The 24,553-nt window shown below is 48.8% G+C and overlaps 1 protein-coding gene across 1 annotated transcript in view; it reads left to right on the top strand.

The window, feature by feature from the left end:
• Positions 1–24,553, top strand: part of MCCC2 (methylcrotonoyl-CoA carboxylase 2) — a 78,546-nt gene that overhangs the window by 13,419 nt on the left and 40,574 nt on the right. Inside the window, exons 2-5 of the mRNA XM_038765803.1 lie at positions 6,283–6,349; positions 15,854–15,938; positions 16,547–16,648; positions 20,187–20,314. Coding sequence (XP_038621731.1) covers positions 6,283–6,349; positions 15,854–15,938; positions 16,547–16,648; positions 20,187–20,314 — 382 coding nt within the window. The remainder of the gene's footprint in view (positions 1–6,282; positions 6,350–15,853; positions 15,939–16,546; positions 16,649–20,186; positions 20,315–24,553) is intronic.

The following is a 24,553-nucleotide window of genomic DNA, read 5'->3' as shown; positions in this document are numbered from 1 at the left end:
GGCAGGGGCAGGGGCAGACGGTCAGGGCCAGGGGGGCAGAGGCAGGGACAGACGGTCAGGGCCAGGGTGGCAGAGGGGCAGGGGCAGACGGTCAGGGCCAGGGAGGCAGGGGCAGGCAAAGATGGTCACGGCCAGGGTGGCAGGGGGGCAAGGGCAGACCGTCAGGGCCAGGGAGGCAGGGGCAGGGCCAGACGGTCAGGGCCAGGGAGGCAGGCTTAGGGGCAGACGGTCAGGTCCAGGGAGGCAGGGTTAGGGGCAGACGGTCAGGACCAGGGCGGCAGAGGGGCATGGGCAGATGGTCAGGGCCAGGGTGGCAGAGGAAGGGAAAGACGGTCAAGGCCAGGGAGGCAGGGGCAGGGGCAGTCGGTCATGGCCAGGGAGGAAGGGGCAGGGGCAGACGGTCAGGGCCAGGGCGGCAGAGGTGCAGGGGCAGACAGTCAGGGCCAGGGGGGCTGAGGCAGGGGAAGACGGTCAAGGCCAGGGAGGCAGGGACAGAGGCAGGCGGTCAGGGCCAGGGGGGCAGAGGGACAAGGGCTGACGGTCAGGGCCAGAGAGGCAGGGACAGGAGAAGACGGTCAGGGCTAGGGAGGCAGAGGCAAGGGAAGACAGTCAGGGCCAGGGAGGCAGGGGCAGAAGCAAGCAGTCAGGGCCAGGGGGGCAGAGGGACAGGGGCAGACTGTTAGGACCAGAGAGGCAGGGGCAGGGGAAGACGGTCATGGCCAGGGAGGCAGAGGCAGGGGCAGACCGTCAGGGCCAGGGGGGCAGAGGCAGATGGTCAAGGCCAGGGAGGCAGAGGCAGGGGCAGACGGTCAAGGCCAGGGAGGCAGAGGCAGGGGCAGATGGTCAAGGCCAGGGAGGCAGAGGCGGGGGCAGACGGTCAAGGCCAGGGAGGTAGAGGAAGGGGCAGACGGTTAGGGCCAGGGAGGCAGACGGGCAGGGGCAGATGGGCAGGGCCAGGGAGGCAGATGGGCAGGGGCAGATGGTCAGGGCCAGGGAGGCAGAGGCAGGGGCAGACCGTCAGGGCCAGGGGGGCAGAGGCAGACGGTCAGGGCCAGGGAGGCAGGGGCACGGGCAGACGGTCAGGGCCAGGAAGGCAGAGGGGCAGGGGCAGACGGTCAGTGCCAGGGAGGCAGAGGCAAGGGAAGACTGTCAGGGCCAGGGAGGCAGGGGCAGGGGCAGGCGGTCAGGGCCAGGGGGGCAGAGGGACAGGGGCAGACTGTCAGGGCCAGAGAGGCAGGGACAGGGGAAGACGGTCAGGGCCAGGGAGGCAGGGGCAGGGGAAGACGTTCAGGGCCAGGGAGACAGGGGCAGACGGTCAGCGCCAGGGCGGCAGAGGGGCAGGGGCAGACAGTCAGGGCCAGGGGGGCAGAGGGGCAGGGGCAGATGGTCAGCATCAGGGAGGTAGAGGCAGGGGTAGACGGTCAAGGCCGGGGAAGCAGAGGAAGGGGCAGACGGTCAGGGCCAGGGAGTCAGAGGCAGGGGCAGATGGTGAGGGCCGGGGGGTAGAGATAGGCGGACAGGGCCAAGGCGGCAGAGGGGCAGGGGCAGAAGGTCAGGGCCAGGGAGGCAGACGGGCAGGGGCAGACGGTCAGGGCCAGGGAGGCAGACGGGCAGGTGCAGACTGTCAGGGCCAGGGAGGCAGAGGCAGGGGCAGACTGTCAGGGCCAGGAGACAGAGGCAGGGGCAGACGGTCAGGGCCAGGGAGGCAGGGGCACGGGCAGACGGTCAGGGCCAGTGAGCCAGGGGCAGATGGTCAGGGCCAGGGCGGCAGAGGGGCACGCGCAGACGGTCAGGGCCAGGGAGGCAGAGGGGCAGGGGCAGACGGTCAGTGCCAGGGAGGCAGAGGCAAGGGAAGACGGTCAGGGCCAGGGAGGCAGGGGCAGATGCAGGCGGTCAGGGCCAGGGGGGCAGAGGGACAGGGGCAGACTGTCAGGGCCACAGAGGCAGGGACAGGGGAAGATGATCAGGGACAGGGAGGCAGAGGCTGGGGAAGACGCTCAGGGCCTGGGAGGCAGGGGCAGACGGTCAGGGCCAGGGCGGCAGAGGGGCAAGGGCAGATGGGCAAGGCCAGGGAGGCAGTGGCAGACGGTCATGGCCAGGGGGGCAGAGGGGCAGGGGCAGATGGTCTGCGCCAGGGAGGTAGAGGCAGGGTCAGACGGTTAAGGCCAGGGAGGCAGAGGCAGGGGCAGACGGTCAAGGCCAGGGAGGCAGGGGCAGACGGTCAAGGCCAGGGAGGCAGAGGCAGGGAAAGATGATGAGGGCCGGGGGGCAGAGGTATGCTGTCAGGGCCAGGGAGGCAGGGGCAGAGGTATGCTGTCAGGGCCAGGGAGGCAGAGGCAGGGGCAGACGGACAGGGCCAGGGAGGCAAGGGCAGGGGCAGATGGACAGGGCCAGGGTGGCAGAAGGGCAAGGGCAGATAGTCAGGGCCAGGGAGGCAGTGGCAGACGGTCAGGGCCGGGGGGCAGAGGGGCACACGCAGACGGTCAGGGCCAGGGAGGCAGAGGCAGGGGAAGACGGTCAAAGCCAAGGAGGCAGGGGCAGACGGTCAGGGCCAGGGAGGCAGGGGCAGGGGCAGGCGGTCAGGGCCAGGGCCGCAGAGGGGCAGGGGCAGATGGTCAAGGCCAGGGAGGCAGAAGCAGACCATCAGGGCCAGGGGGGCAGAGGCAGACGGTCAGGGCCAGGGAGGCAGACGGGCAGGGGAAGACAGTCAAGACCAGGGAGGCAGGGGCAGGGGCAGACAGTCAGGGCCAGGGGCAGACAGTCAGGGCCAGGGAGGCAGAGGCAAGGGAAGACGGTCAGGGCCAGGGAGGCAGAGGCCGGGGCAGAGGCAGATTGTCAGTTCCAGAGAGGCAGGGGCAGGGGAAGACGGTCAGTGCCAGGGAGGCAGGGGCAGATGGTCAGGGCCAGGGCGGCAGAGGGGCAGGGGCAGATGGTCAGGGCCAGGGAGGCAGAGGGGCAGGGGAAGACGGTCAGGGCCAGGGAGGCAGGGGCAGAGGCAGGGGGTCCAGGCCCGGGGGGCAGAGGGACAGGGCCAGACTGTCAGGGCCAGAGACGCAGGGGCAGGGGAAGACGGTCAGGGCCAGGGAGGCAGAGGCAGATGGTCAGGCCAGGGAGGCAGATTTTTGAGGAAGGGAGTAACATGCCCAGAGCGTTTCTGGACAAAGATAATCCGGGCAGCAGCATGAAGTATGGATTGAAGTGGAGAGAGACACGAGGATGGGAGATCAGAGAGAAGGCTGATGCAGTAGTCCAGACGGGATAGGATGAGAGCTTGAATGACCAGGGTAGTGGTTGGGATGGAGAGGAAAGGGCGGATCTTGGCAGTGTCGCGGAGCTGAGACCGGCAGGTTTTGGTGACGGCTTGGATGTGAGGGGTGAATGAGAGAGCGGAGTCGAGGATGACACCAAGATTGCGGGCTCGTGAGACGGGAAGGATGGTAGTGCCGTCAACAGAGATGGGAAAGTCAGGGAGAGGGCAAGGTTTGGGAGGGAAGACAAGGAGTTCAGTCTTTGACATGTTGAGACTATTTAACTATTTAAGTATTGAACTAGGAATCAGCCCACTTGAGTTCTGTCTTTGGCTGTGCCATGGAACAAGTCAAAACACCTCTTTGCCAATTTCTGCCTATCTAAAGAAATGATAGCTTGCTCCCAGCTCATGTCTAAAGTAATCAATTCTGGCGAAAGGTAGTTAAATGCCCACAAAAGGTTGTATTGACTTGAAAACCTTGGAATTTGTGTGGTTGAAATGGCAAAGGTTTTCACAGAGTGGACTCTCAAGGTGATTAATTGCATTCCATCCGAGTTTTATTATCCCAAGTTTTGGGTCATTGCTAAATTTTGCTGGGCCCAGGTTCTGCCACTGCCACTGGGAGAGAGGAAGACCCCGGTTTACATGAAGTTTACATGACCCAAGCGTGCCTGGTAACCGATAGGAGTGGAAAGCAGCAGAAATACGATTGAGTAGAGAGCAGCTGTTGTGAGCATGCAGAGGACTGAGCGGTGGTTGCAACATGGGACTGGGTTCAGATGAACAGGTTAAACTGCCCTCCTGAAGGTCTTTGCTAATGGGGCTTACTTATCTTTCTATTTAACTACCTAGTATAGTACGCTGCACACAATAAGCACTCAACAGATATCGGTTGATTGATAAAGTGCTTTTCTTTGTACCAGAATTGGATGGAGTGAGGCAAGGGAAACGATTCTCTTGAGCTGTGATAATAAAAAACTATAATTGAAGAAGAATTGCAAATATTTGAGAGTCCTGTAATGAAACCCTGTCCTATTTCTTTGCCTTTGCGTAGATCAATGAGGAGTGAGTGGGAGAAAGTTTGCGTCATAGGGACTGTCTCCAGAGATTGCAGAGAAAAATCCCCTCCCTTCCTCTCCCCTCCTCCCCCAGTTTGTCTCTACTCTGGAAAAGGAGGAAAAGGTGATTTCCAGCCAAACAATAATATTAAACTAATTCTCTTTACTTACCCTGCTGAAATCCAGAGTTTATGTGGCTTGAAAAATTATTTTAAAAATCCTTCTAATACGGTTTGTCTTTAGAGTTGGGCACACCAATTAAATCATTTAAGTAGTTAGTAATAATAATAAAATAATAATGGTGGTATTTGTTAAGTGCTTACTATGTGCCAAGCACTGTTCTAAGCGCTGGGGTAGATATAAGGTCATCAGGTTGTCCCATGTGGGGCTCACAGTCTTAATCCCCATTTTCCAGATGAGGTAACAGGCACAGAGAAGCTAAGTGACTTGCCCAAAGTCACACAGCTGACAGGTGGCGGAGCTAGGATTAGAACCCACGACCTCTGGCTCCCAAGCCCACGCTCTTTCCACTAAGCCAGCCTGCTTCTCAGTACAAAAGATTTCCCAGCCAACTCTCCTCCTCACAGTCAAATGAGTGAAATTTTGTGTTATTTTTTGCATTTTGGTTTTAATTGGCACGTCAATCCGTTAGCGATGTTCAAATGTAAAGCAGTGTACTAAAAGCTAGAGAGAAGCAAGATACATGTTTCCTTTCCTCAAGGAGCTTGTCATCTAATCGAGGAGACAGACTAAAATTATTTATAAACATCACTGCGTCATTTTTGCTGCTGTGGTGGGGCAAGTGGGCGGCCCCTTTGGGCACAGCCCACAAAGGAGTTAGAGAAGCAATATGGTTTAGTGGAATGAGCTTGGGCCTATGAGTCAGAGGACCCGCCTTTTCCATTCTAGACTGTGAGCCCATTGTTGGGTAGGGATTGTGTCTATTTGTTGCTGAATTGTACTTTCCAAGCACTTAGTACAGTGCTCTGCACACAGTAAGCGCTCCATAAATACGATTAAATGAATGAATGAAAGTCTTGTACTTGATTTTCTACATATCTCCTGTCTCCTCTTCTTCGTCTCCTTCTTTGTAAATTATTATAATTTAAGTTGCAAGCCCCTTGAGGGCCGAGAGCATGCCATCTGCCCCATTTGCACTTTCCCTAACGTTTACTGCAGTATTCCCTGCTCAGCAGGCACTTTATAAATTATTATCATTATTATTTACATTAAGACTTACCAAAGTGTCAAGCGCGGTTCTAAGCACTGGAGTAGATGTAAGTTAATCACGTTGGATGCAGTACCTGTCCCACATAGGGCTCACGGTTTAAGTAGGAGGGAAAACAGATATTGAATCCCCATTTCACAGTTGAGGAAGCCGAGGCTCAGAGAAGTTAAGTGACTTGTTCAAGGGCACACGGCAACCATGTAGCAGAGCAGAATTAGAACCCAGGTCCTGTAACTCCCAGGGCCCTGCTCTTTCTAGTAGGCCTTGCTCAATGCACACTATTGACTGACTGAGTGCCAGGCATCAGATGAGTTACAGCATTCTAGCACCAGAGACTTCTAGGGGTCCATTGCCATTATTTCTTCATCCCAGAAAATTAGTTTCTACTTTTTTCTTAAGCTCCTCTCTTTCTCTAGGCAAAACGTTGCAGTGATTGCCAATTGATTGTTTTTTTAAAAATAACCAGGCAGACGATTTGATTATTGGTTGTTTTATAATTACCTGTGCCAATGGGGTGGATGTTTTGAATTTCCCAAGAAATTAAAAAATTCATTCTATAGGAAACTTTGGGAGATGGGAATTGTGCCCAGAGTTTCATTCGTCTACTGAGGAGTTAGTGCAAAGTGAATAAGGATACAGAGCAAGAATATTGCTCTCCTCCCCCAGTTCATCTGTATCACGGCATCACTCTGGTCATTTTAGTGAAAGGAAAAGTCTAATATGTTCCTTTTAATTTTCTCTCCTAGGAAAACTATGAACGGATGAAAGCCCTTGTTTCTGAGCTCCAGGAAAGAGCACAGACAATCAGACTAGGTAAATATTGATTCATTCAGTCGTATTTATTGAGCGCTTACTGTGTGCAGAGCACTGTACTAAGCGCTTGGGAAGTACAAGTTGGGAACATGTAGAGGCGGCCCCTACCCAACAGTGGGCTCACAGTCTAGAAGGGGGAGACAGAGAACAAAGCAAAACGTATTAACAAAATAAAATAAATAGAAATAGAATAGAACGTGATCTGATGTTGGAAAAATGGCCATGAGGACCGTGGATGACGGCAGGATACCTAAAAAGCTGCTATAGGTTGTACAGAAGAAGGGAAACTGAAAGCAAGGAGGACAGAGGAAAAGTTTTGAGGATACAATGAAACACAGCCTCGGCCAGTGCTGCTTCACAGCTGAAAACTGGGAGTCAACTGCTGCAGGTAGGACCAGTATGTGGACTGCAATCAAGAATATGACTTTGGGGCCATCCTTTAAAGTTTAGTCTCTTCATTTTCATTTTAGACTACTGTGAGAAGCAGCGAGACCTAGGTGAAAGAGCACGTGCTGGGGAGTCAGAGGACAGGACTTCTTATCCTGGCTCTGCTATGTGCCTGCTTTGAAAACCGCTAACCACCTCTGTGCCTCAGTGCCTTTTTATGTAAAATGGGGCTAAGATGCCTGTTATTCCTCCTACTTAGACCGTGAGCTCCTTAGAGGACGGAGACTGCGTGCAACCCCATTACTGTGTATCTATCCCAGTGCTTAGTACAGTACTTGGCACATAGTAGGCGCCTAATAAGTACCTAATACATAGGCATTTATTTAAGAAATACAAATGTCAATCAGTGATATTTATGGAGCAGTTACTATGAGCAGAGCGCTGTAATAAGCGCTTGGAAGAATGCGATGTAACAGAGTTGGTGGAAATGTCCCTTGTTATTACTTTTACAGTGAATTAAGGCCTGATTTACCTATTCTGTCAATCATCAGGGAGTCGGAGAATGTAAATTTAAGACCTACCCTCACTGCTTTGAAAATTTTGAAGTTGATCTTGTGTAATAATAATAATGATGGTATTTTTTAAGCGCTTACTATGTGCAAAGCACTGTTCTAAGCGCTGGGGGGTTACAAGGTGATCAGGTTGTCCCACGTGGGGCTCACAGTCTTCACCCCCATTTCACAGATGAGGGAACCGAGGCCCAGAGAAGTGAAGTGACTTGCCCAAAGTCACACAGCTGCCAATTGGCGGAGCCGGGATTTGAACCCCTGACCTCTGACTCCAAAGCCCGGGCTCTTTCCACTGAGCCACGATAGTCACCAGCTATAGCCCTTACCAGGGTTCCTAGGAAAACAGTACCTAATGTCTTAATGCGTAAAAGATATTGTCTATTATGTGCACATACCCAACCAATCCACATCTGCTCTACCACTCCGTGAACAGCAGCAGTAGATTTGGAGAATGCTGTCCCAGGGAATTTAGAAAAGAGATGGGAAAGCCACAGCCGGCTTTTACACTGGTCCTCCCTCAAACTCTTCTGGGCCGGTGCTCTCCCGCCATCAGTTACTGGGGACCTTAGCATAAACCGGCATAAAACCTTCGGACGTTGCCTGACGCAGCCGTCAGACCTTATTTTAATATGGTGCCTCTCTCTGTAAAAGGTCATTGACAGAAGTCTAGGTGATTGACCTGCACTAATCAAACAAAGAGGGAAGGTAAATATATGTAGACATGTTCAGCTTAAAGAAGCTGGCCATGATAGCTGAAGAGGTTTTAGTGTCGCTAGAACCCTGAACAGACATGGGGAAACCTGGGTTCTTATCCCGTTTTGTGACTGTGGACTTGGGGCAGGTTGTTTAGCCTTTAGTTATTTTCTTTGTATAACGCTACTCCATAGGACTGAGTGAAGAACGTGGTGCAGTAAAGTCTGTTTTATTTGTCGAGTGGCTCCTGATACAGGTGCCTGAAAATATGAGATAATGTCATTATGATTATCGTCCTAGTGCACAGAGGTGTCAGGCAGCCTATGAAGGAAAGAGGTAAAACTGAAAACAGCTCCGGGCTCTTCTTCAAAGAATAACAAGTATTGCAGGCGAAAGGAGGACATGTGAGGAGAACGGGGGACACACAGGTACCTCCTAAACCAAAAGGTGGTCCACACCACCTAGTAATAGAGAAAGAACAGTTTAAAGACGGAGTCAAGCCTTGTCTCAGACAACGCTACCCTGCAGGCAGACAGAACCGTCTTGGGGATCAGCAGACAGAGGAGTGTTCGCTCTTTGTGAACAAAGACTCTGCAGAAATCGAGATGGTCAATCAATGAATGGTATTTCAAGTATTTACTGTGGGGAGAGGATTAATCAGTCAGTGGTGTTTATTGAGTGCTTACGATGTGCAGAGCACTGTACTAAGTATTTGGATGAATAGTATATAGTAGAGTTGGTAGACATGTCCCGGACCTCAAGGAGCATACAGTCTAGTAGGGGAGACCGTTACTGAAATAAATTATGGATAGGGGAAGTGGCAGAATATAAGAATAAGTATTCGAGTGCCGTGGGGCTGGGGGTGGGGTGAGTATCAGAGGCTTCACGGGGTAAGGCCCAAGTGGATTGGTGATTCAGAAGGGAGGGTAAATAGGGAAGAGAGGTTGGAGCTGGAGATGGAGATTTAGGAATCATCCACATAGAGGTGGTAGTTGTGCTCTCTTGGGTGATGGGAGTGAATGTTCTTTAGAAGTGAAAATAAGCAAGACTTCTTTTTGGCTTTTAGACTGTGAGCCCACTGTTGGGTAGGGACCGTCTCTATATGTTGCCAACTTGTACTTCCCAAGCGCTTAGTACAGTGCTCTGCACACAGTAAGCGCTCAATAAATATGATTGATTGATTGATTGATTTGGCAAGGGTAGGTCTAGGTTTCACTGGCTACAAATACCTGAATTACTTGGAGAATTTTGGTTTTGTTGCCCTAGATTTAGCAACCCTGGTGAAATGAATTTAATACATAGGCATTTATTTAAGAAATACAAATGTCAATCAGTGATATTTATGGAGCTGTTACTATGAGCAGAGCGCTGTAGTAAGCGCTTGGAAGAACGCGATATAACAGAGTTGGTGGAAATGTCCCTTGCCACTAACGAGCTAACTTACAGTTTAGAGGGGGAGACAGACATTGGTATAAATACATAATTCACAGTATATGTAATCAAAAGGTATTTACATGTTAGGGTAGTCTTTTTTTCTCTTTGGGTTTTACACTAATGATGCCTGTGTCTTTTGAAACCGTTTTTCTATTTATTTCATTTGGTTAATATGTTTTGTTTGGTCGTCTGTCTCCCCCTTCTAGACTGTGAGCCCGCTGTTGGGTAGGGACCGTCTCTGTATGTTGCCAACTTGGACTTCCCAAGCGCTTAGTACAGTGCTCTGCACACAGTAAGCGCTCAATAAATACATTTGAATGAATGAATGAATGAAGCCGTGGGAGCGAATGAGTTCTCCAAGGGAGTGCGGGGTAGATGGAGAACAGAAGGGGACCCAGAACTGAACCTTTGGGGGACTTCCACAAGTTAGGCTGAGGAGGAGCCTGTGAAAGAGACTGAGAAGGAGCGGCTGGAGTGATAGGAGTGTTGAGAAGCAGCGTGGCTCAGTAGAAAGAGCTCGGGCTTTGGAGTCAGAGGTCATGGGTTCAAATCCTAACTCTGCCAATTGTCAGCTGTGTGACTTTGGGCAAGTCACTTAACTTCTCTGAGCCTCAGTTCTCTCATCTGTAAAATGGGGATTAAGAGTGTGAGCCCCCCCCGTGGGACAACCTGATCTTAGTGCTTAGAACAGTGCTTTGCACATAGTAAGCGCTTAACAAATACCATTATTATTATTGTACGAAGCTCTTGGGAGAGTACGGTAGAAGCAGGTAGACGTGATTCATTCATTCGTTCAATCGTATTTATTGAGCGCTTACTGTGTGCAGAGCACTGTACTAAGCGCTTGGGAAGTACAAGTTGGCAACATATAGAGACGGTCCCCACCCAACAGCAGGCTCACAGTCTAGATCACTGCCTTCATGGTGTCAGTGGGGAAAGCAGCCATTAAAATAAATGATAGAGGAAATGATAGAGTAGAAGGATATGTACGTGAGTGGTTTGGGGGAGGGATGAGTAAACTGAGACAGGTTCAGAAACAGAGACAAGCCTTGAATAGGACAAACACATTAATGCAGTCAGGCTGTATGTCTACGTGCACACATTGCAGAGTGTTTGGTCTCACACCGATCTATTTCAGCCACACATATACCCGTTTAGGATCCTACTTTTAACATGAAGGATAGCGAAACGCACACACAACACACGTATATCTTGGCAGTCCAGATGTGGGGTTGATTGCTCGTCATTGTAGCCCCTTTTATTTTTCTTCTGTTGCTGCTGAGGGCGATCTCTCAAAGGTTCTTCATTTTCGAAACGACTCTCACGCAGAATGAGCATAATTAAAGAATGTGTCTTCCTTTGTCACTCCCAAGCAATAAGCTCCAGCACTTTACGTGGTAGAATGGTAAAAAGGGATTGGAGAGGATTATGGAAAAGCAGGTGGGGCTTTATTACTTTTAATTTCCCCTGCTCCTTTATCACTTTTCTTTCTTTATTCCAGCACTTGTCTCAGGATCTTTACGTTCACAGCTTCCATCAGGGGATAGATGTCTTTAGATGTCTTCCCTTCTAGACTGTGAGCCCACTGTTGGGTAGGGACCGTCTCTGTGTGTTGCCGACTTGTACTTCCCAAGCGCTTAGTGCAGTGCTCTGCACACAGTAAGCGCTCAATAAATACGATTGAATGAGTGAATGAATGTCTTTGTGCTTCGGCTGACAAGTTTGCTGAAGATTTAGACAGGCTTCAGGGGGGCAAAAATCATTATTTTTGGCTAAGTTATTGATGCAATCATAAAAACAAGCTAATTTTCTCAAATGCGTGAGAGCAAAAATAAACTTTCCATTCATCGAGGTGCCTATATTACCACAGTCAGGAAGGGAAACAGCGTTTTGCCAGTAACAAAGCAATAAAGAACTTGCAGTGTTTCGATTATGTGTGATTCCTAGTGTGGAATTAAACAAGATCCATATAGTTCCAGGGCTCTGTCGTAAGAGGAGGATCCTTGGTGTCTGGAGCACCGTTTATTTATTTATTACTCTATTTACTTATACATATCTATTCTATTTATTTTATTTTGTTAATATGTTTTGTTCACTGTCTCCCCCTTCTAGACTGTGAGCCCACTGTTGGGTAGGGACCGTCTCTATATGTTGCCAACTTGTACTTCCCAAGCGCTTAGTCCAGTGCTCTGCACACAGTAAGCGCTCAATAAATACGATTGATTGATTGATTGATTGATTGAAGCAGCTCCACGGTGATCACCAGGATTTAAGTTCCTCGGCCCCTGCCCCTAGGCAGGGCGACACTGAGACCAAAGGCTGGACTGCAGCCGCCTGCCTTTTCACCCCCCAGAGTGGGAGTTTAATATCTCTTCCCGGATTTTCTCCTGGCTGGGAGAAGACTGGTCTGGGTTTGGTATTTTGTTACCCAATGGATCAATAGTATTTATTGAGCTCTTACAATCAGTCCTATTTATTGAGCGCCGGGTGCAGAGCACTGTACTGAGTGCTCGGGGGAGTACAGTGTAACCGAGTTGGTAGTTCCTGCCCACAGTGAGCTTACGGTCTAAAGGCGGGGAGACTGACATTGATGTAAATAAATTAGGGATATGATCATAAGTGCTACAGGGATGGGGGAAGGGGGCGGTGAATAAAGGGTGCAAATCATAGTGCAAGGATGATGCAGAAGAGGAAATGAGGGCTTAGTCGGGAAGCCTTCTTGGAGGAGGTGCGCTTTTAATAAGGATTTGAAGGTGGGGAGAGTGGTAGTCTGTGGGATATGAAGAGGGAAGGAGTTCCAGGGCAGAGACAGGAGCAGCTGTCCATCAGTCAATCACTGGTATTTATTGAGCACTTAGAAGCAGCGTAGCTCAGTGGGAAGAGCCCGGGCTTTGAAGTCAGAGGTCATGGGTACAAATTCCAGCTCCACCAATTGTCAGCCGTGTGACTTTGGGCAAGCCACTTAAATTCTCTGTGCCTCAGTGACCTCATCTGTAAAATGGGGATGAAGACTGTGAGCCCCCCCGTGGGACAACCTGATCACCTTGTAACCTCCCCAGTGCTTAAAACAGTGCTTTGCAAATAGTAAGCGCTTAATAAATGCCATTATTATTATTACTATTATTATTTAAAGCACTGTACTTAGTGTTGGTTAGAATACAATAGAATTAGGAGACATAAGCCCCATCATCAAGAAGTTTTCCATCTAGTAGGGGAGGCAGACAATAGAATAAATTACAGGTAAAAGGAAGTGAGAGAGTCTGCAGATATTGACATAAAAGTGCTTGGGGGGGGGGGGGGGCAGGGGGCATTTTGAACCTTAAAGGGCTTAGGTGGCAAGGAGGTGTTGGAGTGGAAGTTGGAGACATGAGGTGAGGAGATGAGAAGTCAATTGGGGAAGTCCTCCAGCAGCTGATGTGATTTCCATGACAGAACAGGGCTAGAAACTGGCTCTCCAAACTAATTTATTCTTACCACTACTATTCTACGTCTTTCTGCGGACAAAAAGAATAAAATTGGGGAGTAACAAACCACCTGCATCAGGGGCAAGAATACTTATTCCCAAATTCCGCTTCTCTCTTCTTTCTCCGTTCCCTTAAATCTCCCCAATCTTCTGTGATCCTTTCCTCTTCACCCTCTCCACAGTGGTTTGTCTTCTCAGCTCCTTTCGGTTGGCACCGTCCCACGAGCCCTGAGCCAAAGCACACACTAGGCCACCGCAGAAGCCCCCGTTTCTCCTTGGCCTTGGGGAGGTTCCATTCCCAGATTCAAGAATCCCCTTTCTGTCTGCTAAGGTTCAGCAGAACCTAACGCTCGTCCCTGTTTCCTTCAGCTTCCCCTTCCTAGCCCACAAAAGCTTCAAGTAGCCATTGAGGATTTCACTGCTTTCTGGCCCTAAAGGCCCCTCTGATTATGCTCAATAGCCAGGGACAGGTTTTAGGCTTAGAATGGAAACTCAGCTCTGCCCTTGAATACAGACCTGCAAACCTGTGTTTTTTTGTGATCTGAAATTGAGTTGGGTGCCTACCGTTGTTTTATCTCTTCCAATCCCTGCCCTTTATTCCCCTTTCCTGTATTCGAATTCCTTTGTTTCTGCCAAAGCTGAAAGTAAAAAGCAAATCTCTCTGGAACTCCTACACGCTCTGCTTTTCCCCTGACGCCCGCCGCTTCGCAGGTGGCTTTTCGTGGTGAGGGTCGTGGTAGCAGGTGAGAAGAATTGCGGGGTGTGGAAAGAGAGCGGGCTGGCCCAACTAGCCACAGAAGATGCCACTGGGCGCCCAAACTAGTGGCTGGAGCAGGCCGAGGTGGGGGTGGGGTTTGGCTGCTGGTGCCCCAAAAGATGTCTAACAGCAGGAGCTGGAGGGTGGATGGCTGCCCCCTTCTCCCTTTCCACACTCCTCCCTCCCACCACCCTGGGATCCCTGATCCCAGTAGCTGAGTTCAAGCCCATTCCAACTTCCTTCCAGCTCTGGTTCCTGCCAGTTCCTTGTTGGCACTGGCCGCTCCTATTTTGGGAGTGCTGTCGGTGGGGTGGACTATCAGATGAACCGCCGTAACTTCAGCCAGGGGAAAGAGAACGACTCTCAGCTCTACCCTGCAGCTTCCTGGAGCAGGAGTAACAGACTTGGTGCCCCCAGGCCTGAGCTGACCAAAGTCAACAGGGGCCCCAGCATACTGGCCCCTGGGCAACTGCTCCAGTTCCCAGGGCACAAAGCCCAACTCAGTGTGGAAGCTAAGATTCATTCATTCATTCAATCGTATTATTGAGCGCTTACTGTGTGCAGAGCACTGGACTAAGCGCTTGGGAAGTAGAAGTTGGCAACATACAGAGACGGTCCCTACCCAACAACGGGCTCACAGTCTAGAAGGGGGAGACAGACAACAAAACATTGTCCACAAAGATGGTTCAGTACCAAGAGAGATTGGTTTGCGCCAATGAAAAGTCAGGCCTTGTCAACAACTTCCTGTGAACATCCTGCTACCTGGGCTCAGTCTGATCTTTATAATGGCATTTATTAAGCGCTTACTATGAGCAAAGCACCGTTCGCAGGGATTCCACAATCGGAGGGGTTCGGGCTTAGAGAAGCAGCGTGGCTCAGTGGAAAAGAGCCCGGGCTTTGGAGTCAGAGGTCATGGGTTCAAATCCCAGCTCCGCCAACTATCAGCTATGTGACTTAGGGCAACTCACTTCACTTCTCTGGGCCTCAGTTCCCTCATCTGTAAAATGAGGACTAAGACTGTGAGCCCCCCGTCGGACAGCCTGATCACCTTGTAACCTCCCCAGCGCTTAGAACAGTGCTTTGCACATAGTAAGCGCTTAATAAATGCCATCATTATTATTATTATTATTGGCTGTGTGACTTTGGGCAAGTCGCTTAACTTCCCGGTGCCTCAGTTACCTCATCTGTAAAATGGGGATGAAGCTTGTGAGTCCCACGTGGGACAACCTGATCACCTTGTATCCCCCCAGCGCTTAGAACAGTGCTTTGCAAAGAGTAAGCACTTAACAAATACCGTCATTTTTTTTTCAGTTCTTACAGAGGGAACCAGCAGATAGCCAAACTGCTGAGGACCAACCAATGTTCCCCAAAGGATGTAACTTGTAATTGTTTTCTTGGGTATCCGGGCTTTATCCCATAGAGTGCCTTAAATTAAGGGTCAACAGTGGTACAAAACCGATTGCTAGGAATGCTTCAGGTTTCCTTCATATATTTTTTGCTTTCAACAAACTCTCTAGCCAAATTAAATTTCCAGGTAAAAATCCTCTAAAAAAAAAATGAGAAGCAGCGTGGCTCAGTGGGAAAGAGCCCGGGCTTTGGAGTCAGAGGTCATGGGTTCAAATCCCCGCTCCCCCACTTGTCAGCTGTGTGACTTTGTGAGAAGTCACTTAACTTCTCTGAGCCTCAGTTACCTCATCTGTAAAATGGGGATTAAGACGGTGAGCCCCCCTTGGGACAACCTGATCACCTTGTAACCTCCCCAGCGCTTAGAACAGTGCTTTGCATATATTAAGCGCTTAATAAATGCCATTATTATTATTATTCAGGGTGAGTTATAAAATGTGTGGCATGTAGATGACCAGGAATGATAATCGCAAACTAAGGAACCCACAGCGGGAGCGTATGAGTTAGGATGTTGTGACTTTTTCAGCAAATTGCCGCAGTGATTAACTGAATGAGGGAACCGCTGAATATCATAGGATCAGAAGAAGAATCGTTTTTTAAAAGGAAGCTTTCCAGCTCTCTGTGTAATCAGCAGCCTCTTCACAAAATAAATCAGAGAGTAAGTTATTTCTTACAGGGCACACCGTACCCTGTCCGACAGTAATTAGTCTGATTCCCTCGTACTAAATAAAATGAGGGTAATTGGCCTATATATCTGCTTTTGAATGGGAAGTCTAATGGATTTTCTTTCCTTGTAGGAGGAGGAGAGAAAGCAAGAAAACTCCACATATCAAGAGGAAAACTGTTACCTAGAGAGAGAATTGACAGACTCACAGACCCAGGGTTGGTATAATTCAGAGTGCCTCACAGGTCCTTCAGACACTTTTTTCCAATTGCAAGTAATTGATTATTTTATAAAGAAATGATTGCGAGATATGACACCTCTTCTGATGTAGTGTTTTTTTTCTCCCAAGTCTTTTATGGTAGTAGAGAAGCAGCATGGTGTAGTGGCTAGAGCCATGGGTTCTCATACCGGTTCGGCCACTTGTCTGCTGTGTGACCCTGGGCAAGTCACTTCACTTCTCTTGGCCTCAGTTACTTCATCTGTAAAATGGGGATTGAGACTGTGAGCCCCATATAGGACAGGACTGTGTCCAAACTGATTTGCTTGTATCAACCCCAGTGCTTAGTACAGTGTCTGATGCATAGTTAAGCTCTTAGCAAACACCTTTTTTTTTTTTTTAGAGGATTTTTACCTGGAAATTTAATTTGGCTAGAGAGTTTGTTGAAAGCAAAAAATATATGAAGAAAACCATTAAAAAAGACGATGGTCTTTCCTTTGTAATTGTTAAACCTCGAGCTGGGAGGCTAACAGACACGTGTTGCTGTTGGGCGGGTTTTTTATTTTTGGCGGTTAATAATCCAAACCACCTCCTTTTCCCTTCCTGCAGGTCTCCATTCCTGGAGTTTTCCCAGTTTGCTGGTTACCAGGTGTACGGTAATGAAGAGGTCCCGGCTGGTGGCATTATTACGGGCATTGGCCGAGTGTCAGGGTAAGAGTACCAATCCGTTCCTTTGTAGTGCAGACCGCCAGAGAGGTAGCTTTTAATATGGCTGAGGTATCCTTACCACGGCTGTTGCATTTAGGTCGTCGTCCAGGATTTGTAGCATTTCTATTTTAGATTTCTGGGTTGATGAGGGTTAGCTTCATTCTGATAGTTTCTGGCTCAGACAGTTTTCCCTGGTCTAACAGGTGGAGGAATCAGAGCCATCCCACTCTGTCTTCCTCTCTCTTCATTCATTCATTCATTCATTCATTCATTCAATCGTATTTATTTATTCATTCATTCAGTCAGTCAATCATATTTATTGAGCGCTTACTGTGTGCAGAGCACTGTACTAAGCGCTTGGGAAGTACAAGTTGGCAACATATAGAGACGGCCCCTACCCAACAGTGGGCTCACAGTCTAGAAGGGGGAGACAGAGAACAAAACAAAACATATTAACAAAATAAAATAAATAGAATAAATATGCACAAATAAAATAGAGTAATAAATTCATACAAACATATACATATATACAGGTGCTGTGGGGAGGGGAAAGAGGCAAGGTCGGGGGATGGGGAGGGGGAGGAGAGGGAGAGGAAGGAAGGGTCTCAGTCTGGGAAGGCCTCCTGGAGGAGGTGAGCTCTCAGTAGGGCCTTGAAGGGACGAAGAGAGCCAGCTTGGCGGAGGGAGGGCATTCTGGGCCGGGGGATGACGTGGGCCAGGGGTCAACGGCGGGACAGGCGAGAACGAGGCACGGTGAAGAGATTAGCGGCAGAGGAGTGGAGGGTGCGGGCTGGACTGGAGAAGGAGAGAAGGGAGGGGAGGTAGGAGGGGGCAAGGTGATGGACAGCCTTGAAGCCGAGGGTGAGGAGTTTTTACAAAAGTTTTGCTTTTTTATTGAGCGCTTACTGTGTGCAGAGCACTGTACTAAGCACTTAGGATGTCCAAGTTGGCAGCATATAGAGACGGTCCCTACCCAACAACGGGCTCACAGTCTAGAAGGGGAAGACAGACAACAAAACATGTAGACAGGTGTCAGAGTCGTCAGAACAAATAGAATTAAAGCTAGATGCACATCATTAGCAAAATAAATAGAAGGGTAGATATGGACAAGAAAAATAAATAGAGTAATAAATCTGTACAAATATATATATATATAAGTGCTGTCGGGAGGGGAAGGAGGTAAGGCGGGTGGGATGGGGAGGAGGAGAGGTGGGACCGTCCCACCGGGCAGCCACAGTGTGCCTATGCACTCTGCCCAGGAGCCACGTGGCCCCTGCAAGTTCGGCAGCCGGCAAGTGGTCCAGAAAAATCTCATGGCAGCCCCTAGGAGCAGAAGGCACCCGACGAGTCACGCTCACTTAGAGCCTTGGGGAGAAGGAGGAGGAACCGTTGTTTGAAGCAAGAGGCATGATCTGCAGGGAATTCCAAGACCTCTGATTTTCACAGTGAAGATGGGGAAATAGGGAAGGAGAAGTATAGGGAGACTGATGAATTGAGAGACTCTAGGTAGTTTATTTTTTGGTTTTGTCTGCCCAGTGTGTGCATTGCCCCTCCTTTTCCATTTCCCCTTTCCCAGGTCCTTGTTCCCTTCCCTCCCGGGGGCTCCTAGTGCAACCTCCCTCTGCTAAAGAGAGTGATGGACGGTGTAAGGAAGAAGGGCAAGTGCAGACTTGGAAGAATGAAATAGAGTTAAAGGGTTTTTAGCTCCAATATGGTTAGCCTGCCCCCCACCATTGTACTCCTCCTGTTCAGAGCATAAGCCAGTTCACACCTGTCTTTACAAGAAGAAGATGACCAGCGAATACGTGTTTGACACCGTACCTGTCTTTACAAGAAGAAGATGACCAGCAAATATGTGTTTGACACCGTGACTTAGTCAAGTTAGTTTCTCTACATATAGGCAAAGTGGGACGGGACGGCAGCTGGTACATTTGAGAAGAGCTGCCGTCTCCCCCTCACCAATCTGGACAAACCTTGGGAAACCAGGGTGTTGCTCAGACTTCTGTCCTGTTGTCCCACAGACCCCTGATATTTGGCAAAGATTTCTCTCCCACCTCTCTCTTACCTGGAGGTTATGCAACTTAAACAGGGCTTGCTACCCTCCTGTGTCTCAGCCCTTGGTTTCCTTGGGATTAGCAGAGAGGAAGGTTTGTTGAAGTGCAATTCCTTGTCCCCATTTTGACTCTCCCTTTGCTTCCTGCGTGGCTTCTTCCTGCTGGCACTGAATTCCCTGCCAGCTGTCACTAGGCAAATGAGTTATCATCCTGTCAAGTAGGTAAGCTTGGTTTGTTTCAAACAGCCCTTGCAGGGAAGTTTTAGAGGCTGGGGAAGGAGGACCATGGCATTTTAATCAGTGGGCATTGCAGTTAGCTGGTTCGCAAGACAACTTCTGTGGAACCAAATTTTAATCTCTCTGAGGGAATTGAAGAGAAGAAAATTTGTGGGATTCAAGAACAGATAAAACCAGAGAATGGAAACTGGCTTAAGGGACAATTAGCACCAATTCATAGCACCAATTAAGTGCTATGAAGCAGTATTTCACGATAACCAAGAGTTGTTTTTTGGGACTCTGGGGCTATTAAAATAGGACAAGAGAAATGGCATAAGGGAAAATTATGTAAAATCTGCCATTTCCTCCGTCTCTGATTAGAAAGGAACACAGTGTTACACCGAATGTAGTTTTGTGCTAAGTTTCAAACGGGCCTCAATCCTGAACGTTCGACCCATCACAACGTGATTTTTGGCCTAGTTTGTTTTTAATATGAGTACGTTAATGTGGGGAGCTCTGCTGTTGGTCTACATGGATGAACGCTGCTCTGGGAATTAGGAATCCTGGGTTCCGGTCCCTGTTTTGCCTGTGGCTGGTTAATAATAATAATAATAATAGTAATAATAATGATGGCATTTATTAAGCGCTTACTATGTGCAAACCAGTGTTCTAAGCGCTGGGGAGGTTACAGGGTGATCAGGTGGGACACCACGGGGGGCTCACAATCGTAATCCCCGTTTTACAGATGAGGTAACTGAGGCCCAGAGAAGTTAAGTGACTTGCCCAAAGTCACACAGCTGACTATTGGTGGAGTCGGGATTCGAACCCATGAACTCTGAGTCCAAAGCCTGGGCTCTTTCCAGGCTTTGGAGCCAGGCTGCTTCCCCCAATGTGGTTAATGTGGTTGAAGACTGCACATCTACTTGGCAGTGTGGTGCACACCTTCCAGCCTACTCACTCGTCGCACTCCTTGCCCCAGGGGGGAAAATGACCAGCAGTGAGATCCAGTGAGGGCAAGGGGAGCTGCCTAAGCCACAGACAGACCCTGCGATCGATTCCTTTGTGCAGCTTCTTGGTCCTCGAGTCTCCGTTATTCCCGATGGGGAACACCACCATGATTAGGCGGTTAGTACACCTATGCGCCCTGCTTCTTGGATTGGGAGCCCTGTGCGGGACAGAGACGGTGCCTGCTCCGGGGAGATGGTAAATGCTTCTCATAGCGCTTGGCGCCCAACGCGGAATCAATGCCAGAATTATTACTCTGTTTTTCAGAGTGGAATGCCTGATTGTTGCCAACGATGCCACTGTCAAAGGTGGCTCCTACTATCCGGTGACGGTGAAGAAACATACCCGTGCACAAGAGATTGCTTTGCAGAATTGTCTTCCTTGTGTCTATTTAGGTAAGTGTCAATATATGTTTGTACGTATTTATTACTCTATTTTATTTGTCCATATTTATTCTATTTATTTTATTTTGTTATTATGTATATATGTTTGTACGTATTTATTACTCTATTTTATTTGTACATATTTATTCTGTTTATTTTGTTAATATGTTTTGTTGTCTGCCTCCCCCTTCTAGACTGTGAGCCCGCTGTTGGGTAGGGACCGTCTCTAGATGTTGCCAACTTGGACTTCCCAAGCGCTTAGTACAGCGCTCTGCACACAGTAAGCACTCAGTAAATACGATTGAATGAGTGAATAACCTTGTGGTTCATTCATTCGGTTGCATTTATTGAGCACTCAATCAATCAATCAATCGTATTTATTGAGCGCTTACTGTGTGCAGAGCATTGTACTAAGCGCTTGGGAAGTACAAGTCGGCAGCACATAGAGACAGTCCCTACCCAACAGTGGGCTCACAGTCTAGAAGGGGGAGACAGAGAACAAAGCCAAACATCTTGACAAAAGAAAATAAATAGAATAGATATGTACAAGTAAAATAAATAAATAAATAGAGTAATAAATATGTACAAACATATATACAGGTGCTGTGGGGAAGGGAAGGAGGTAAGATGGGGGGGATGGAGAGGGGGACGAGGGGGAGCTCACTATATGCAGAGCACCGTACTAAGCGCTCGGGTTGCTCGTGTACTAGCCATCGAGCCAGACGGTAGACGAGGATCCTCCACCGGCAGCGTGCCAAGACCCGAAGGACCTCGATTTAAATGTTTCAAAATGGATTCTTTCGATTGCCACACCCCAAACTCAACCAGCCCATTGTATCAGTATGCTTGGCTTCTGAGAAGATGCCGATAAACATCTGGAACTACCACCTTACCCTTTTGGAGGTGAACGAGCTCTTTCAAAAAAAATCGGCATATGCTTACCATTTGCTTACCCGTGAAGCGTTTCTGTTCACCTCCAGAGGATCTCCTTTGTTGACAAAGCATGATTATTGACTAGTAGACAGAAACTCCCACTTACGCACCAGTAGTTGTGGTTGAACCAACCAATAGCTGTACTTCTTGGGGGGTCCAGAAGAGCCAGTCCTAGAAGCTTAGGGAGAAGCAGCAGGGTGTGTCCTCCCGGGGAAGGTCAGGGGAATCAATCAATCGTATTAATTGAGCGCTTACTGTGTGCAGAGCACTGTACTAAGTGCTTGGGAAGTACAAGTTGGCAACATATAGAAACAGTCCCTACCCAACAGTGGGCTCACACTCTGAAAGGGGGAGACAGACAACAAAACCAAACATACTGAGACCTGGGGCTTTGAGCAGTTGCAGAAGCCGGCAGAGTCTGCCTTTGCCCCGAGCTCTCTGCCTTATCTCCTTCCCCTCCCCGCAGCACCTGTATATATGTTTGTACATATTTATTACTCTATTGTACATATTTACTAGTCCATTTATTTTATTTTGTTAATATGTTTGTTTTGTTCTGTTGTGTGTCTCCCCCTTTTAATAATAATAATAATAATAATGATAGCATTTATTAAGCACTTACTATGTGCAAAGCACTGTTCTAAGCACTGGGGAGGTTACAAGGTGATCAGGTTGTCCCACTGGGGGGGTCACAATTTTAATCCCCATTTTACAGATGAGGGAACTGAGGCCCAGAGAAGTGAAGTGACTTGCCCAAAGTCACACAGCTGACAGTTGGCGGAGCCAGGATTTGAACCCATGACCTCTGACTCCAAAGCCAGGGCTCTTTCCACCGAGCCACGCTGCTTCTAGACTGTGAGCCCGCTGTTGGGTAGGGACCGTCTCTATATGTTGCCAGCTTGTACTTCCCAAGCGCTTAGTATGGTGCTCTGCACACAGTAAGCGCTCAATAAATGCGATTGAATGAATGACTGAATGAAAGTGTCTTCCCTGGTCCCTGTGCTGTATATATGTTTGTACATATTTATTACTCTATTTATTTATTTTACTTGTACATATCCTATTTATTTTATTTTGTTAATATGTTTGGTTTTGCTGTCTGTCTCCCCCTTCTAGACTGTGAGCCCACTGTTGGGTAGGGACCGTCTCTATATGTTGCCAACTTGTACTTCCCAAGCACTTAGTACAGTGCTCTGCACACAGTAAGCACTCAATAAATGCGATTGATTGATTGATTGTGCTGAACAGGAGCGGAATTAAGTTGTCATGCTCCCTCCTCCCCACAGTTTGCTGTTGTCTTTTCTATCTCTTCCTCTCTCATCTCCCCAGACTGATGCTGTCCAGGTGCCTCTCCCTCTGCCCCGGCCCCCTCTTCCTTTCCTCCTTTCTCCTCCTCTCCCTCCTCTTCCCCTTGCCCCTGACCCCACATCATTTATTTGCAAAGGGAAGTTTGGTCACCGATGATCAACTTCATTACTGGTAGCTCCTTTTTGGCAAGGCAGTGTGATTGTTTCAAACGGCACAGAAATGTATAATCAAAGGCTATGTAGGTTGGTGACTACGAAGCAAAGGGCAATTTATAAATAGGCGTTATGTTACTGCGACAGTGGAAAATCAGTCAGTTGTTACACCCACTGTTGATTCACACTCACTCAGATAGGTAGTGAGTGTGATGTTCTCTGACTCTTTAAGGGAGCCTAGGCAAGTGGCCCCTCGTTCCTCCTTGCAGGGTACGGTTGTGGGGCGTAGACACTTCTGCCCCACAATGATGTGGACCCCTTCGGGGCCCAGCTGTTGGGGGGCTTCGGCCTGGAGACCCCCAGGACTGGGTTGTCTGCCCTGGGTCAGCCTGAAAATGTCCACCAACTTACCTCCATTAATTGGAACTGTACCGGAGGAGGGGCTGCTTCACCTTCACTGACCTAGTCCCATGTGGTTCCAGTTGACAGACCCTGATTTCCAGCTCATTTGCCGCCATTCTGTGACTAGAAAGATTTGAACCCCCCCCCAAAAGCTTGAGAAGCTTTTGAGGGGTTTTCCGCTGAATGGCATCCTGCGCTTCACAGAGAGTTGGGGAAGATCGACGATTGCACCCCCTTACCTAGTGAGCTCGCACGCAAAGCGCTGCAAAGACACCTCTCTTTATAGAAAAGAGATAATACAATGTGCAGTACATGGTAAAGAAGTATCCAAGGCAAGATCTTAAGTCTCCCATAGCTGGGAGTGAGTAAACAAGTCACCAACAGAAATTTGGCAGTCGAAGTTTTAGAAACAAAATCTTGGCTTACCCTCCAACTAATCCCAAGTACGGCAGCATCCGTTTATTGTTTCTCACGTATGGGAGGCCCTTTTCTTGTGGCTGTTCGGTTTGAAGCAGGCAAGCAGGAGAACTCATCCCTTGCGTCATCTGCTTTTAACTTCATCTCATTTCCTCTGTCCCCATCCTCCCCTGGTCGTTGGCTGGTCGCCAGATAGGGTCACTAGGCGAACTGCCCCATCCCAAGTGATGGGCAGAGCATTTTCTCCCAATGCCCTGGGTGTCGTCTGGGTGACTGTCGCTGCAATGAGAAAGTATTTTCCTCCACTTTTTAGGAATTGTCGTCAGTCACTGAAAGCCAGTCGTAATTGTGGGAAACAGAAGGACTTTAGGTTTAATGTTCATTCAATCATATTTATTGAGCGCTTACTGTGTGCAGAGCACTGTACTAAGCGGTTGGGAAGTACAAATTGGCAACATAAGGTTGTGGATAATACATGCCATTCAACTTCTTATACAAACCGTCCTGCGACTTCAGATTCAGTAGGTTTCTGAAAAATCCATTTAAAGTCTAAATGTGGCAAGTCGGAACCATTTTTCCAGTCCCGGCTCCGCCACTTGTCAGCTGTGTGACTTTGGGCAAGTCACTTCACTTCTCTGGGCCTCAGTTCCCTCATCTGTAAAATGGGGATGAAGACTGTGAACCCACGTGGGACAACCTGATCACCTTGTATCCTCCCCAGCGCTTAGAACAGGGCTTTGCACATAGTAAGCGCTAAACAGGTGCCATCATTATGATAGGGAGAATCTGACAAATGAGTCATTTGTTCCTGAGCAAAACAAGAGCAAAAATACCTTATTTTTACTCCCAGTTGCCCAGAATTGTTTACTTAATAGATTACAGGTGAAAACTAGGGTTACAGTAATTAATTTATATTGAGTCAGAGAGGTCCTGTGATAGGGTAGCCAACTCTTATTTCATTGGAACTAAAAATGTGTGTTCCTCACTGTGAATTCTTCCCAGAGTCAGATGATTTCCCCCCTACACCTTATTTCCCACT

This window comes from Tachyglossus aculeatus, chromosome 23 (assembly GCF_015852505.1).
Source record: "Tachyglossus aculeatus isolate mTacAcu1 chromosome 23, mTacAcu1.pri, whole genome shotgun sequence".
In the NCBI taxonomy this organism is placed as follows: Eukaryota; Metazoa; Chordata; class Mammalia; order Monotremata; family Tachyglossidae; genus Tachyglossus; species Tachyglossus aculeatus.
Note: the sequence above shows the minus strand (reverse complement) of the source record. Positions and strands in the feature narration are given on the sequence as shown.